The sequence below is a fragment of the Acartia tonsa genome, chromosome 7, assembly GCF_053477335.1.
Source record: "Acartia tonsa isolate MP-2025a chromosome 7, ASM5347733v1, whole genome shotgun sequence".
NCBI classification, from domain to species: Eukaryota; Metazoa; Arthropoda; class Copepoda; order Calanoida; family Acartiidae; genus Acartia; species Acartia tonsa.
The window spans coordinates 18,823,963-18,842,553 of NC_137266.1; the positions used below are offsets into that span (position 1 = coordinate 18,823,963).

The 18,591-nt window shown below is 34.2% G+C and overlaps 1 protein-coding gene across 2 annotated transcripts in view; it reads right to left on the reverse strand.

Moving 5' to 3' along the window:
• LOC145325000 (uncharacterized) overlaps positions 1-15,673 on the reverse strand; it is a 40,375-nt gene extending 24,702 nt beyond the window's left edge. For both annotated transcript variants that reach the window (XM_080167779.1, XM_080167780.1), the window contains exons 1-2: positions 15,619-15,673; positions 15,213-15,271 (exon numbers count right to left, since the gene is read on the reverse strand). In XM_080167779.1, the coding sequence (XP_080023905.1) occupies positions 15,213-15,271; positions 15,619-15,647 (88 nt within the window). In that variant the 5' untranslated portion in view covers positions 15,648-15,673. The remainder of the gene's footprint in view (positions 1-15,212; positions 15,272-15,618) is intronic.
• Positions 15,674-18,591: the final 2,918 nt, after the last annotated feature.

Sequence of the window (18,591 nt, forward strand, 5' to 3'; positions counted from 1 at the left end):
AAAGTTGCCGCTACGTCGAGCTATTATAAAAGACCAACAGTTAGAGAAGTTACTGCTAAACCAGCCTATCCTAAAACCTACAACAGAGAAAACAGGGATAATAGAGATAGACAACCACAGAAGAACACCAAACAAGATTATCATATCTCCTATGGATCATCCAATAAGCGCTACTGCGGTGCATGTGGTCAAAATTCCCACAAAATATCAGATGGATGCAGACTACTGTGCGATGACCAAGGAAGACAATATCAAACAGCACTAACATCCGGATACTGCCCAAGCTGTTACAAGAAGTATGGCAAAGACCTATACCACGCTCAACACCTATGTCCTGGACGACCAGCAATGATGGAATTGTACCATAGTGGTAAAGTAAGACCTGGTGGTGTGTTTAAACAGGCATATGAAGAATGGGTTGAAGCCAAAGCCAATGGACAATCCAAAGAGCGTGGCAGAACAAGTAGGGTTAACGCTATTACCGTTCGAATGGATCCTAACGACCCCAAGATTTTAGCGGTAGATAGTTCAGCAGCTATCATGGATGAAAATAGGAAAATGTACCTGAACTGCTCTGGCTGTATGACAAATGGAAACTACGATGTATATATGACAGCTTTGTTTGATTCAGCAGCAGACAGAAATATCATGTCAACCAGCTATTTTGGTATGTTGTTTGGAGTACAACAACATGAGGTCAAGAATCATCTGGAAAAGAGTGACATGGTTCTTGTCAGCTATTCTGGACACAAAATCCCAGTGGCTGGAGAGATAACTCTCATGATTCGCCTCACACAGTTCTCAGGCATCTATAGACCAGTACCGTTTATGATTGTACCTGAGGAACACAAGAATGTCACACCTATGATCATTGGAATGAATGGTATTAGAGATCTCCAATTAGGATTGACTTTCGTTGCTGACAACCACCCGCCAGCACCATATCTATACTCTATGTTCCATCCTGGCAGAGTATTAGATAGCCTGTTCTGTTCTGATTATGAGTTACAACTCTGCACAGGGACAATTGACAAAATTGACTCTAATGAAACTCAGACTATAGAGATGAACATCAACCATTTCTTCAACTTGGCTCCTGGAACCAAAGTCATTCTTAGCGATGACCACATTGCCAATGATAGAAATGGAGGAATCAAAATTCAACCTGGACAAACGCAACTGACGGTCAACAACCGAGGACAACTCAGTGGTAGAGCAATGATAACAAATGTCACTGAACATGCAATCACTAACACTGTTATCACCGGATACTTGGAACCAAGCAACCAATTTGTAGTCAAGGAGATCACCACAGACTTTGATTTTACACAATCATTCCTACACAATGTATCTGTGACAACTGAGCTAGATGAGATTGTACAAGCCCTAGAGCAACACGCGGAGAAAGCTAACACTCCAGCCATCAATCAGATCTCACTAGACACCAGAAACAACTCAGTTCAACTCTTATAGCTACCAAAATACAGCGCCATCAATCTGGTAGAACGATCTTTTCCTTTAGCTGATGGATATATACCGAATCCCACAGCTATAAACAATGACACTCCAGTACCAGGAGTAGCCTTATCTGACTACCGTTCTAATATTGATGAAATTCTAACTACACCAGATCCTGAAAAGAATAAACTCTTTGAAAATAGTGATGACGTTATCGAACTCGGATTAAAACATATAGCTGAATCTGATAACCTCATGGACTATGTCACGGAACCTACTGGCTACAGTGTGCCTAAGGAACAGTTTGTTAAACCAGAGGATCTTGTGGTGCTGTCAGACTATCCACCAGAGGTAAGACATTATATAGAAGACATATTCCTAAAATCTTACCCCGATATCATATCTACACATTCTACTGATAGAGGTAACATGAGTAAATATCTGGGCAATTATACAATTAGATTAAAACCTGGTCAAACTTTACCCCAGCATAAGAAATTATATTATTTATCACCCGTAGAGAAAATGCAAATGCAATCTATCTTAGAGTTTTTGTTAAAGAACGGAACTATTGAAAGAGCTAATTTGGATGGGGATTCTTATAACAACTATGCAAGCCCAGCTTACCTGATTCCAAAGTCAGATCAGGGGAGCTGTCCTCGTTTAATTGTAAATTTTCAACAATTAAATCCTTGTCTGCAGTCTGAACCTGCACTGCTACCCACAGCAGAAAATTTGATTCAGTCACTAAGGGATAAATTTGTGCATAGTAGTAGTGACATGGCTAACGCTTTTCATAGTATAACGCTAGAACCTTCTTGCAGAGACCTAACATTGTTTGCAACCCCGTTAGGAGCTTTTAGACACGCATCCTTACCAACTGGTATTAAGACTTCACCAGAAAGTCTATCACGCTTTATGGAAAAGATATTACACTGGGATTTAGTTTATGATGAAAATGGTAATGTTGTAATGGACGGCGATTTAGCCAAAATGGCATATTCACCTATTCCAGAAGTCCAGCACATTTACGATGATTTCATTGTCTCAACTGAACTAGCTAAAACTAGATCAGAATCATTGAATATACATTTTAAAATTTTGAAGAAAGTTATGGGGAGAATACACACGCATAAAGGAAAGATTAGCTTAAAGAAATCACAACTCTTTAAAAGTAGAGTAAACTTCTTTGGATTCTTCATTTCGCATAATTATTGCTGTGTAGATCAAAGGTGAGTACAAAAACTTTTAAATATTCCCATGCCTACTGATATTACTATAATGAGATCTTTTATGGGTGTACTACAAAGTATGCATAAACATTTAAGATTTGATATTATGGCTCCTACACATATTCTAACTTCACTTACATCTACTAGATTAGGTAAAACTTTTGTCCCAACCCCAGAACAAAGACAAGCATTCGAGGATATTAAGAAAGCTTTAGCTTCAGGACCAATTTTTAGCAAATTAGTTAACTTATCGGCACCTAAGATTATTTTGTCAGATGCAGCCGGCACTTCAACTGGCTCATATTCAGCAGTCTTAGCGCAAATAGTGACACCAGAATTACAGGCTAAAACCTTACCCCCTGGGCTAAACTTTGATGATCCTGTACACCATGTTATTTATGATAACAGATTACCAATTTTACCTCTACCTTTGCAGAATGACGGTGAAAGCATTAAGGATTATGCTAAACGTATGTCTGAAGATGGACCGCCTGAATTTGAATATTTGGCTAGTAAAACTTTGGGCTATCCTGAAGATACCGTACACAATAGTCTTGGGATATCTTTACAATTGCTTTTGGAGCTAAATAAAGTTCAAACACCTTTGACCACCATCCTGCAAAGAGCATCAAAAATCATACGTTCTACGATGTTGAGACAAAAGTATATTCAATTTGTATTTAATAATGATAGGGATAAATTCTTAGACTTTATTCGTAAACTAGAGCATGGATATGTATATCTAGATCCGCAACAACTCATATTTGAAGCTCTTAGTGTAGCTATGTACCGCCCTGTGATAGTTATCACAAACATAGAGGGTGTCAAACCTGTCACTCAACACTGTTCAGACAAAACAAAACCCCCTTTTGTATTTTTACTATATGGACACAAGGAGCAACACATAGTAAGACCCGCAATGGTTTCATCAACCAATAGCTTTAATTTAAAATCTTTAGCGTCTATGTTTGAAATCATCGCATACACCTCAAAGAAAATTACCGTTGCTGAGTCAAGATTACATATCATAGATATTGAAATCCTAGGAATTATTTATGCAGCAAACTCATTTAGAACTTTAATAGGTCCAAGTTGTGAATGCACTTTGTTAACAGACGCAAAATGTGCTTACTATCTCTTCAATCCTAAAGCATTAACATCCGTTAATAAATTGAAAAGGTGGAATACCACTTTGTTAAATCTAATACCAAAGCTAACAATGTCTTTCTTAAGAGGAGAAGACAATTTGGCAGATTTCTTAACAAGGGCATATAAGGCTACCTTACCAAGCATCAAAAAGGTAGCCCTACCTAAATTTGTTAAATCTGGGTTTGAAGATAACTTACCCCAATATAAAATTTGGACTATTGAAGAATGGACACAGTTCATTATGGATAACCCCGACTATTTGGGTTATGATGAACAACCTCCACAACCAAAGCAGCAAAAGCCCAAAATCACCATAAATTCACTTGCCGCAGAACATAGAGTTATAGGCAAAGTACTAAGACCATTGGAAATCCTAAAAGAAAGGATTAGCATAGAAAATATAATTGCAAACCAAAAAGAGGAATACTCTGATATTTACACACGTTGTTTAACCTCTAAAGCAAACACCTACACTTATAAAAGACAGAACTACGAACTTAAAGACACGATTCTGTTTACAAAGATAAAAGGAGATTTAAAGGTTTATCTCCCAACCAAACTATTACCAGTATTAGTATGCTATACTCATCTTTTGTTAGTACATAGTGGAGAAATTAAAATGCTTTTGAATATGCAAAATTTCTTCCACCCCAACCTTAAGAAATATGTTAGAAATTACACTAGATCTTGTTTAAATTGTCAGCTTCAAAATTCATCTACAAAACTAGAACAAGTAGGAACTTATAGTACAATTTCAAGACCTTTTGAATGTGTAAGTATTGACTATATACAATCCTTACCCCCCTATCGTAGTTATAATCATATCCTCACTATAGTCTGCCAATTAACAGGAATGATTCTTGCATAACCCATGAAATCACTCACATCCCGTGAATTTATAGACAAATTCATGTTTTATTTCTATCCTAACTTTTCCCCCAGACAAATATTGTGTGACAATGCAAAATCATTTCTAGAAAAGCAAAATTTGATATTCTTTGCTTCTATTGGCATCCGAGTTTTGTATTCTACTGCTTACTTTTCACCCTCTAAAGGATTGGTGGAAGCTAGCAATAAAGTGATAAAATGGCCAATCATTAAAATTTTGGCGCAAGACTCAACAACCTCATGGTTATATCTATTACCGTTAATAGTCCGACAATATAATTGCACTAAAATACCAAAAACTGGATTTTCACCCATGGAATTATTATTCGGGACACGCAGCTCCCTGTCTAAATTATTCTTTGGAGCAATAAAACCGGACGAATATCACCCTGAAATAGCTCGCACAGAAGCTTATGTTCAAGACCTCTCTGACGGTATACAAGAAAACTTGGACATTTCAGCAAAAGCTATTGAAAAGGGAAGGGAGGCAAGACTAAAGTATATTAACAAAACCCGCATACACAAACAATTTGATATAGGAGATCTTGTCTTGGTTAGAAATAACACTATTACACCTGGTGTTAACCCAAATCTTACTCCTATCTATCATATTTCACCCTATAGAGTTTTGGATGTAAGCCCTAACAGTTGCACGCTTGAAAGAATTTCTGACAAGAAGACTGAAATATTTAAATACTCTTTCAACGAAATCAAAAGATTCAAGCCAATTGACGAACATTTTGACACCCTCCCAGAGGAAATAAGGGGAATTATTACAAAGCCTTATAATAAACTCACAAATCAAGAGATAGCCACATTAGTTAAAAATGACACACTTCCGCTTATATTCCCGGTCAATTCAAAAGATCCGCAACCAGGAATACGCGCACACTCACCCTTAGAAACACGAAAACAAGCGTCACAAAATAAGAAACCATTAGATTCTGATTCGGACATAGAGGACTCAAGTGACGATGAGGACATGACACTAGACTCCGTATTTATTACCGGAGGACGACAACTTAGAAGAATAAATGATAGACATGTCAGATTTGGAAATGGCACAAGTTCACAACCATAATTTACATTTCCATTTACCCTGTAAACTTGTGAACAATATGATAATATGTTATTCTAATCTGATAACTAAGTCATCATATTCATGCAAAATTTTCCCACTCAAGGTTATATATCCAGTGGTAAAATATACGTCTTTTCTCTTAAGCGAGGGGGACCGACTATATGCAATACACGTCGACTAAAAAGTCGATCCCTTCAAAAAACACTTACATAAAATTGCATATAGAAAGTTTTGATTCTGTATAGTCTAAACAGAGTCAAACGATTGACACAGATTGTACAAATATACGAATGTTACGAATGTTAAATACGCACCCTGATATATACACAAAAACTATTTAAAACATTTAATACAAATTGTATAAAGTGTACAAACATAGCATTACTATTAGGCAACCTATATATATATGCTTTGAATTGTGATAAGTTTGATTAGTTATTAGAAACTATAACCACTCTACATACAAAAAAAAATATGTCAAAACTTTAATTATAACTTCGGACAGGAAACGCCCACTCAGAATTTTAGTAGTAGTGAACAATAATGATAACTTAAATTTTATCCTGAAATTGAGTCAGTTCACTATAACATATCCACAAGTGAGGAAATCACCAACCTTGTGAATTACTACAGTTATCACATAACACGTAAGTTTTAACAGAATATTTTATAAAATTTATAAAATGCAAACTAGATTCCGAAAGCCTATGCCTAGATCACAACGAATACTACATGAGACCTTCGCGAACCTAGTAGAATATTGTTATAACTTACTTACGATGATTAAAGAAATGTTATCGTTTAAAATTAGTTGTGGAATCAGCCAACCCAGTCATATTGTACGATATTTGCATTGTCGTCTGCTTAGAAATACTTATAGAGACGCATACAACCGTTTGGTTGTACGATACAGACAGCAAGAGTACAGAAGCCGGCAGGCTATAACAGACGAATTACGGGCAGTAGCACGCCAAATAGAGAACCTGAGAGACACAGTCCTCCTCATTTCTGGGCATTGCACCCTCCCCACTATCCACGAAGAGTAAACTAAATTAAAACCGACTCCTATAATCTGATTTCTAACAATGACTTACGGACGTACCCTAACGATATAAAAGTTTTGCATATGGAAAGTATAAAACCTCTTGTACATATATATTGATGTAAAATACTTATATTCTCATATATCTCTATGTACTTATTGTAAAATTTATCTTAAATAATAGCGATAAAACGATAGGAAATTAATCGCATAAATCCTAGCTAAGATACCAAAAAGAACATAGCAGGAAGTTTTGTTATTTATGAAAGTTATCATAAATCAAGCGAATGTAAGCTAGTTTAAGCACCTTGCAAAAATAACAATTTAACTATGTATCTAACTAAATTAAGGAACAGACAGTAACACTTATAGAGTAGCTACGTAAATGGGAGTTTTACACAAACATATATTAAATCAGTAAATAACAGTGTATATGTTACTTAAAATCTCTATATTTATTTTAACAAAAGTAGATAATCTTTAGAAAAGGTATAAACATTTTTTTTGACAAATATTTCTCTTTGGTGAAAGTATAAAATTAAAACAATTTTGAAAACAGAACATAAATTTTTATTTAACAGTATTTGAGAAACATTATGATAGTAAGAAGATTTCTGACAAGTTTAAAATTTTAGTTAATATAATTTTGGACATAAGCTGTATACTGACACATAATAAAACTTCGAGATCATTAATACTATTAGTTGAACGCTAAATGCCGAACTTGTATATATATAAAGGCACATAGCCTAACAACAAGTCAATGTGAACCAGATTAACTCTACTTGTTGGAAATAAGACTTAGGTTTAATTTTAAAAAAAGGGACATAAGAACATTTTACCTCGAAACATTAAGTTTTATGACTATTGTATTGAGATTTAAAAGGGATGTTAAGTTCTATAATTTTAAAAAGGAAACGCTATTTATTCTAAGCCTTATTAATTAAATAAATCTTCCTTAATGAGATCATCCGATCAATGATATTACTTTAATTGCTCGAATATTAAAATTACAAACAGTCTTTACATGAGATCTCTTAAAAGTACTTGAATAAGCGTATTTAAATAACTTTGTCTAATGTCAGTCTTTCAGTCTACTTAGATATTGGTTACAAAAAAAATATATATGCTATTTACAAGTCCTCTCTATATCACAGCACAATTAAAATTCACGATTAATGCACAGGGATGGATATAAATGAAATTTAGAGAAAAGGTACTGAGGTGCGAGTTCGATTAAATATCTATATATACATAACCCTTAAAAGCTAACAAGAATGAATAAATTGTGACATAAGGCTGTAATTACAGTTGTTAATATACTATTGAGAAAAGAAAAAATTAGTTCGCTTACGAAGAAAGTAATTGAGATTGAATGAAGTTTTAAGTTATGGGCATAAGAAAATACAACCTTATAATCTTTTCCTTACATACTAATATCCTTACAGACTAACATGTATATACATAACATAATGGCAAAAGTGTAAATTAACATTTAGTTTTGTACAGTATAAAAAGTCATAACGTCTAATAACAAAAGTCCTTACTACATAGTGATCACTATTTGACTAGTTACATGAAAGTTAAAAAATTTGTAAATTTAGTCACATGTTGTCTAAACTGGTCATTGTCTTAAAATTTGTATGTCATATCAACCAAGCTAACGGCGCCACTTTACGGCATACGTTTAGGAAACGTAGGACCCCGACGCCGAGGGACTCCCTCAACGCTGGAATCCTCTGCCCTGTTATCATCTGTGGAACGCGTAGCCGAATCAAAGCTATTTTCCGCCGACGTTATCTCTTCCAAAATGGCAGGAGTTGGAGTACGCATGGAGCGGCGCAGACGTTCCAAACTGAGAACTCTCAGTGGCGTAGGGTACTCGATCTCGTCACTCACCACGTTAAATCTAATGGGCGGGAGATCAACTTCCTCAAGATCATCGACCAGTGGGACTATACTCTCCACATCCTAAAATAAGAAAAGGGACATTAATAGACAAATATTTTAGTAAACATTCACGAGAAATGTATCAACGCTTATCCATATATGTTTGCAAGTCAATTTTTTTTTACAAGATTATTAAATAATTTATCCAGAATCTTAATGCTGACCATTGGGAAGGAACTACATTATAGTTAAAATAAATTATTGTTTATAAGCATAGCTAATTGCACTAAAAATCCTAGTTTAAGTTACGTAATTTTTGCAACTACGAAAATAAGAATATTATAAGAGTTTATCAAACTTACCTCAGACAAATCAGCTGCAGATGGAGACTCAATGCGACTAAGGCACATAATAGAGCTCAACGAAGAGCTGTCGCTGGATCCCTCAGCTGTCCTCTCAGTACTGGCCCGATTACACCTCCCCATGGTTGTGTAGAACCGCGTCAGGGGGATTGAATTTGTCGCCTAAAATAGAATAAATTTTTATTAGTTTAATTGCAACACTAAAACAGAAATCAGAAAAATCAGGAAATGAGAAGGCCTAAAATCCTGTACAGCTATATGATTAGGTAGCGACTCAACCCACTTTATAATAGATTTAAAATCTTAAAATGGTTCAAAAATGTTTACGCAACCATACATTTTAAGGTTAACATTCTACCAATATAAGAATTTTAGTTACAAACACTTCTAGATACGTGTACGAAGATACAGCCTCTTTCTGAAAATTAATATAAAGCATCTATACTTACATGAAGACGCTCTGATTGATCGAATATCAATGGGCGGAAGCCAGGACTTTCTGACGGGCTGTCCAATCCCGCAGGCACATTACTTCCAGTAGGTCGATCCTCGGTGGTAGAAAGGCTGTGTACAGCAAAAAGCCCAACTCTGGACCTCACCTCGGCTGGAGTTGATGGACTAACAGAGGGAGCCTAAAAACAAAAGGAAAATATTAAAGTCTTGAAATAATTTCAATAAACCCCAATGAGAAGTGTGTGGCACGAGCAGACTCTCAACAGTCCCAGAGGGAAATAATGTTAGTTTGCTAATTAAGATTATAGTAAAAGTTAACTGGTATCTCAATTTGATTGCGGTAACCGAGCGGATTTCTCTGGTGACATAAAACGATGACAAGCGGTGAGCGATATATATGGAAGAGCCGAAAGTCAACGTTGAGGAAGTGAGAATAGGACAGAACAATCCTGCAACAACATGATGCTTTACTAGACAAAACGGGTGGCTATACAAAAAAAAGAATACAAAACAGAAGAAAAAAATAGTACAAAAGAAGAAAAGCTCACCTGTGTATCTGACAGAATATCATCCATCACAGAAGACGCGGCTTCGTAAATGCCTGTATCTGACGGCTCCACGGTTGGCGACGCAACTCCAGATCTAGTCCTGTTACTGCAGGGAAGAAGCTCAATGGTCCGGACGCCTATATCACGGAGGCGCGAACATACATCTCTAATCCAGCGAGCCAGCGACCTGTCTGAGGTGTTATCTAAACGATTTAAAGTCTCAAGCCCCACAGCGCCGAAGAAGACAACTAAGAGAGCACAAGAAAATAAGCCTAAACCCAACAACATGTTGAACAAGCCATCCATGTTGAGTGCGTCCAGACTCGTCTTCTGGTCTCTCCTCGACTCGGCAGACCCAGAATCACCTCCGACAACATTGTCACCAATGTCACCGCAGGAATTCCGCATCACCGAATTGAGGAGAGACCAGATGATCTGTATCGTTCTACTAAGCATCAGTGAGAGATGCTCGTTGCCAAACATCTCCCCTTGATACCTTTCGGATTCAGAAGCATCGAAAGTACTCCCATAGTCATCAACGTCAGCAAGGCTTGGTACCTCAGACGCGTCGCTGTACACTGAACTCGAGTCGTCTAAGGAGGTTTCGAGAAGAGAGGAATTGGCGAGAGTGGCCGCAGCCGCTCTCATCGACTCCTCGAATCTCTCCTTAATATTCTGATGCGCGTCCAGGCTGTCCGGAATATACATAATGAGCGGATGTAAATTTAAAATAAAGGACTAGTGATTCTGAAAGGCAATATAGTAAAATTAATTTTATGAAAAAGACTGTACACACAAATATTTTTTTATCTAGTGTGTAAGCAACTATGGTTGAGCTACCTAAACATTAAAACTTTGATTTATCATTTAAAAGTAAACTTAATTAAGTTAAAGAATGTGTAATTAATCTTACATAATTTAACGCTTAAAAATAGCTATCGTTAAGCTATTCAACCATTAAAATTTTGTTTTGTCGTTTTAAAAGTAGATTTAATTAAGTTAAACAAAAATCTTATTTTAAAATCTATAGCAAAATTGTTTTAAAAGATTCAAGTCAATATTCAATAAACTTTGATTACAAAAAAGGGACGCTGTAATCAAAAGTTAAAACGAATAAAATGATGGAACATATCTGCGTCAATATAAGTTTTACTTACGATGGGCGAATTTAACTTTTGCAGACGGAAAACGTAAACAAAACAAGGTACGTCAATTTACCTGATGATTCAGATATGTCCTATCAAAACTACAAATATTATATAAAACAAACTCGTCGTAGATTGAAGATGTACCCATATTGTTTCTAACCCACTTTTGATCAAAATATAGTGATAAAGGCCTTATCGACGAAGAAAATAAGCTTCCTGAGTCTTAAATAGTGGCTAACGAATACAATAATGAGCATATCAACAATCTATAACATAAAAACATTTATATAAAACAAACGAATTACTATATTTTATCACTTTTATATAAATTCTCTTAAAAATTTAGCGGTAAAATTAAACACTCGAACGCAAGCTCCGCTCGCAAAGACAATTGTTGTTAAAATGAGCATAATTATTAGGCCGCCAGCTATTTATAACCTCGCTCAAATCCAACCCCTATCACTTTTGACCGCCCAAACATAAACAAAGGGTTAACAACTTATTGTTACGCAAATTTTAATTACGGACGTCGAATGAGATATTTCACAGACATTAAGTCTAATAGGTATACTTGACAGCGATGTAACGCAAGATATTAGTTTCAAATTAATTAAAATTTATTCATGTTATAAATGAAATGAAATATAGCCAATACCAATAATGGTATAAACCATATGTACATATACAAAATATACAAACAAGGGTTACCAACTATTGTCAGTAGAACCTTATACTTATACATCTATACGAGTAATTTAACCAAATAAATTAATACGATATGTAAATATTAATTGTACTTATAACTTTTTATATAAAATATTGTTTAAATTCAGGAGACAGTTATATTTAACAGAAATAGAGATAACTAATCAATCCATTATAGGTCTATCTGTAACGAAAAGAATTTCTAGAATATCCCAGGGATAAAAATAATTAATAAAAGATTATTAAAAGTCCTTTTGTTTAGATTACCATAGCCAGGATACCCCAAGGAACCGGTTGGAGCACGCGCACTAACTCTTTTTAGGATCTACCATGGACCAGCCTGGAGATAACCTAGATGATCATGGAGTATTGGAGCCCTACCACCACCCTACCTTGGACGGATTACGGTTGTGTTCCTGTCATCACCTTGATACTATAGACGAGAACAACAACATTATCACCACACCGGAGTACGATGGATTCTCAGAGAACCTGTCCATCACCATTAGGAATTTCTTGTTAAATACAGCCCTGAATACCAGAGAAGACAGTAGAGTGGAGACCGATAGTGACATTAGTTCCAGCAGCACACTATCCCTCTCTACCGATGACCTCAACCAACTCTACTATGACCTGGAAAATCACTCAATCGCGTTGGACGAGAATGGCAACGAGGTAGCACAAGTGGACGCCCTTAGCTACATATCTACCTCACCCCCAACCTCAGTCTACACTTCGAAAGAGATTACTTCACCACCCAGTTCATCATCAGAAGAAGCTGAACTATCCAGAATAACCAAAGCAAAAACATTTATTGATGTGACAATGTTAGATAAAACTAAACCCCTCAAGAAAAGAATGTATTCTATTTGGGACGTTTATCATCTTGTATACCCAGCCATGAAAATACGCAAAGCTTACTTTCTTAATGGAAAGCGTATTTAACTTAGCTTGGAATACATACTTATAGTTTATTATATATGCCTATACTGGGACTACTAAACTTTTTCTTTTTCTCTTTTTTCTTTTTTAACAACTTACCCCCATTGGAGATGCGATCCTCAATTTTCAAATTCTTTGAACGTACATATAAGACTTTTACAGAAATGCTTCGCATCCACCACTATCTATCTATGCTTGATATAAAGTCAACACTTTATAGAGCAGATTATGAATATTTGATTGACGTGTGCCCCGCAATTATCCAGTAGCAAGCAGGCGCAAGACACAATTACTTTAGCTAGGCCCAAGGCATTATTTGTATCCTTTTATGCATTCATAGGCCTATCTCTACCTATATGACACCATATATGGGTAACGCTAGCCTATTCATGGTAATTTGTATGTGATTTGCTAATAGTATATGTTTATTAAAGACATTATGTTTATTGTTAAAGTAATCATGTAAATAATCAGTACAAATATGTATGCCTACAACCATGCCTGATTTACGTCACATATTAACATACAGACATTTAATTGTACAGACAAACACTAAGATCCTGGTCCAAAGCTAATGTTATAGCATGTACCTCTTAAATTTATTTAGTTATTTATTGACTCTCCTACCATCAACTTCTCTTTCTGGCTTTAAAAGGTAATGACTTAGTTGTTTGGCATGCATTGTAGTTTAAATTTAGGCCCCTTAGTACTTAGCATGAATTGAGCTTAGGCCTTATGTTAGAATTCTAACACTTAGCACAATTCACTGCTTGGGACTTAGGGCACATTTCTGTCCTACTCTACTTATAATTTTAACACTTATCCTGTAAATATTTTCATACTTAACTTATGCACTTGTAATATAAATACACTTTATAAAAACATTTTCCTTCCTTAATACTTAATATACTTATATAATTCTGATCGAATATCAAAACCAACCATTTATTCTTAGGTTAAAGCAACATAATACTTCGCGTGGGTCTTTTGTTGAGCTGCCACCAGCTCAACCAAATTCGTATTATACTTGTGGGAATAGAGGGTTAAGCATTCTAAACAAACGAACCGACGATGAGAATGTCTATGTGTATTGCAGTAAAAGTAGGTTTTTAGTAGTACTCATAGAAGAGCGGTCTCCATACCTAAATTTGGACAAACGCCCCATTCGCACACACAAATCGAAAAATGGAAGACTCAATGGTTAATGAGATATTGTAAGACAAACAAACATGTTTTTACCAATTTATATAAAGAGTAGCTCAGTTCAACAAAGTGGGGCAAATAATTGTAGATGTTTAAAATGCAAAATAATTTGATCTTGAACTACGTGTTTAAACTTTGCATTAATGTCAATCATTCAGATACAATAGAGTTCTTTGTAGAGGGATTATTTCATTTGTGACAATCAATATCTCGAGAACCGTTTATAAATTTGCTAGAAAATTTACAATTTATTTGGGTTAATTGTTTTTTTATTGGGGGGGGGGGGGTGTATCCAAAATTTGGACAAGCTATAACCAAAGTTTCAACCTCTAGAAAGTAAAAAACAATATGAATTTATAAACAAGTGCATGATATACTCTGCACTTCAGCTGCAGACACATCGGCTGGCAGACATAAACTACAGTCAAAGCAGCAGCCACTTTGTAGCCGCATTAGTTTCTTTTTTTGACTACAGGGCGGTTAATTTTAAGTATACATTTATTTGTTGAACACTCTAAATTCCATCTAGTTTAGTCACACCCCTAGAATTACTTCAATTTAAAAATTTAAAAGTCTTATCAAATTCTAAGAAGTAGCTTTACAATATATAATTTAACAAATAATAGTGCAACATTTCTTGTAGTTCCTTTATTTCCTTATTCTAGAGTAAAGCAGTTTTAGAAATAAATTATTCTTATTAATTTTACTTTAATTTATTTGTCCAATTCTAAAATCAACTTAAAACTTAATATTTACAACAAAATATACATTCCTTAATTGGAAAAGCATTTTGATTTCAAATTAAACATAACTAGCTTATTTAGATTACACAATTTCTACTAATTTAAACTATAGAAAAGATATTGAAATAGTTGTTGAAAATAATGTAAATTAATAAGATGGGTTAATTTTCTGTTAACAAGAATATGTAAAAAAAAATATCCATAAGAATCACAGCATTGGTAGTTATAAATATCACGGATAAAATAAACTGAAAAATTTATAAAATTAATCTGTAGAATTAAGTTTTAAAAGAAGCATAATGCGTTGTGACAGAGTATGCAAATAAGATAATAAAATAAGCATGACAAAATATAGAAATTTGAATTACCTATTTTGACAGGTACTGACAGGTCCAAGGTTTTAGCGTTGAATTTACTTGAATTTGACCTTAACAGTCAAACATGTTAATTTTGCAAATATTCAAATATTTTTAATCGCGTAGGTTCTCTTTAATTTTCTTTGTCTTACGTTAGATAAACGATAACCAATGCGCATCAAATTTATTATAAAAGTATGTCCATTCGTTTATAACGTTTTTAAATAATATTTGAATTTTCCTCCATTTTGGGGCAATTAGAATATTCACTATTTTTAAATATATTCTCCTGATCAATGTTAACTTTATTACATTTATTCCATAAATTTGGTATTCTAATTTGCTTAAACTAATATTCATAATAAAAGTCATAAAAACTGAATTTAGCGCATTGAAATATGCAAACAAACAAAATTACCTAGGAGATAAAATTGCCTTGGCCGGCATTTTTGATATTCGTCTCCTGAAATGATAAAAAAAAACAATAAGATTATAACACAAATTTTGTTCAATTTTAACATTTATATCACTTTTGAATTCACTATATAAAAAAAACCGTTTTCAAAGCTTTTCTGAATGTTTTTTCTTTCTTTTGAACAGCTGTATTTACAAAATGACATTAGCAACTTGACTACAAATGCCTACCTAGGCATTTGTACAGGCATGCAGGGTCATTCCTATACCTTATCAAGGATTAATTTCTGAAAGTTTTGAGAATATAGCATTAGTTCTGATGGACAAAACTTAAAATCTCTCTAATTTTGCTTGTTTAATGTAATCACTTAATTTTCCCGCTTTTCCCTCTTCCTCCCCTGTTTTTTTAAAATGCGTTTTAGCCTATGTAAGAGGACTTGAATCACTCGGGGTCTTGGAAATGAGAGGTTCTACTAGTCATTAATCAACCTAACCTAAAATGAAAAAAACATCAAAACCGCCTTGCTTTCAATTAAAAAGAAAGTGTTACAACACATTATTTTACTTTAATAATCAATTTTCGACTTTTAAACTCATTGATCCTGTTCCTACTATCGAGGCTTGCTGGGCCTAATAAAAGCTGCCTACTCCATGGCCTAGTCTTACTAAGGTGTGCATGTACTTCCCCATAATATTATATCTTAAACACAATAGCAAAAATTTTAGATGGAGTGTTGTTTAATGATGTAGTAATCTTAACCTTATTATAAATTTTCTCAACTGTAAATCTAAAATGTAAAATGATTTAATGCTACTTTTTTCATATCTCGGTTTGGTCTAAATAGTTAAATATGTGTGTTTGGGTGTTTGTGTTTGTGTTCACATGTCGGCACTCATGACCGTCACGGCCAGGCTATAACAGCCTCTTACACACATGTACACACACACACACACACACACACACACACAACCCCACACAAAATGATACACAAACTTCAAAACTATTTCATTCAGATTCAAAAGATTGTAATAGTTATTTATCCCATCGTATTATAGACAGCTTTCCGCGGATATTAAAATGTATAATCATTTGATTAAAATCATTTTGGTTAGCCCTGATGGGCTTAAGGACCAAGCTAACGAAATTGGTATTAATTTTATGATTTTCATTATAACATTCGTGAAAAATTGTCTTTAACACGCTACTATACATGGCTTTTAGTATGGCTGAGAACCGGTTTTAATCCAGCAGATATTAATCGGTTTTAAAGCCATACTGGAAAAAGATTGATTTTCCTCTTCCTTATTTCAGTTTTTAAAGCTTACAAAAAAAAACCCGGAAATTGATAAAATAAACAGGATTTTTAAAAGAAATATAAAAAAAAATATGACAATATATAGGGAAAAAAGTTGTTTGAAATTTAAATTTGCAAGAAGAATTATATCCATAATCAGAGCATTTGTATGTAAATATAAAAACAGTTAAAATGCAATAAATCAATTTTAAAAATGTAGACTTTAAGCAATTCGTGATGTATAAATAAGTAAAGTAAATAAATGTATAAGTATAGATATATAATCCAGATAACTCGCTGGATCCATTGTTACAGACCTTTTTAGTTTATTTGCAAATTGCTTTTTGCTCTTTTGTAGCGACTTGGCAGTGCTAATATTTCCGTCGCTATTGGCTTATAGCAATTTGTGATTTTGTTTAACAATAAATAAATGTATAAGTATAGATATATAATCCAGATAACTCACTGAATCCATTGTTACAGACCTTTTTAGTTTACTTGCAAATTGCTTTTTGCTCTTTTGTAGCGACTTGGCAGTGCTAATATTTCCGACGCTATTAGCTTATAGCAATTCGTGATTTTGTTTAACAATAAATGAATGTAGAAGTATAGATATATAATCCAGATAATTCACTGGTGGCATTTTTAGGAACCTAGTTTTTTGTTTGCTAGCAATTTGTGATTTTGTTTAACAATAAATAAATGTATAAGTATAGATATATAATCCAGATAATTCACTGAATCCATTGTTACAGACCTTTTTAGTTTACTTGCAAATTCTTTTTTGCTCTTTTGTTACGACTTGGCAGTGCTAATATTTCCGGCATTATTGGCTAATATTCGATGACCTAATTGAAAGTCGGCACAGGTTCCACGAGATGGGGACACGCAGATATTTAACCCATTCCCCCTCTATTGTATACTTTAATTACTAATTGAAACAAAAGCAAATCATGAGTAAATTTAATAAAAATCTGTTTATAAGACGGAGTAAATCACGGAGTAGCTCCGCTGAAATGCATTATAAAATGAATAAAAATTATTGCTTTGTATAAAAATTTCATAATACCTTAAACAAAACAATTTTTTCGGAAACTGTATATCTACTTGATTGAATATTAACAATAAGTTTACATTTATTGGTTGAAGGATAACAATAAATAAAACAAGGCGAAGAGCTTTAATGCGTAGCGCAGCGAAAACGCCGACTAATCTGCTGCTCTTTGGAGGGGAAAGAAAAGTAAAATAGAAATGGATATTACACCAGAATTTTATGCTCTCTAATAATTTCAAACACACAGCGGACTAAAATTACCCCCTTCCATCCCCTATACTCTATTCTCCCCCTCCTACTTGAAGAATGAACTGCCCAATAAATGAGTTACATGTTAGCAAGGTAAACTGACGACAATTAAGGAAAAATGAAGGTTAATGCGCCCGTGTGTTTGAGATTTAAAAAATAAATACTCTTATTTACGCAACTACTTATATACAAACATACCCTAATAATAGAATAGCTCATTACTTACATTTATAGATTTTAGCAGTACGAAAATGAATATAAAAGTAGAATAAAGTAAAAATATAATTTTTCTGTCAATGAATAAATGTTTTCATTTTTAGAAGCGAAGCTTTCATTTAATTAGAGTCTGGACGTCGGTTATGTATAGCTCTTCTCGTTT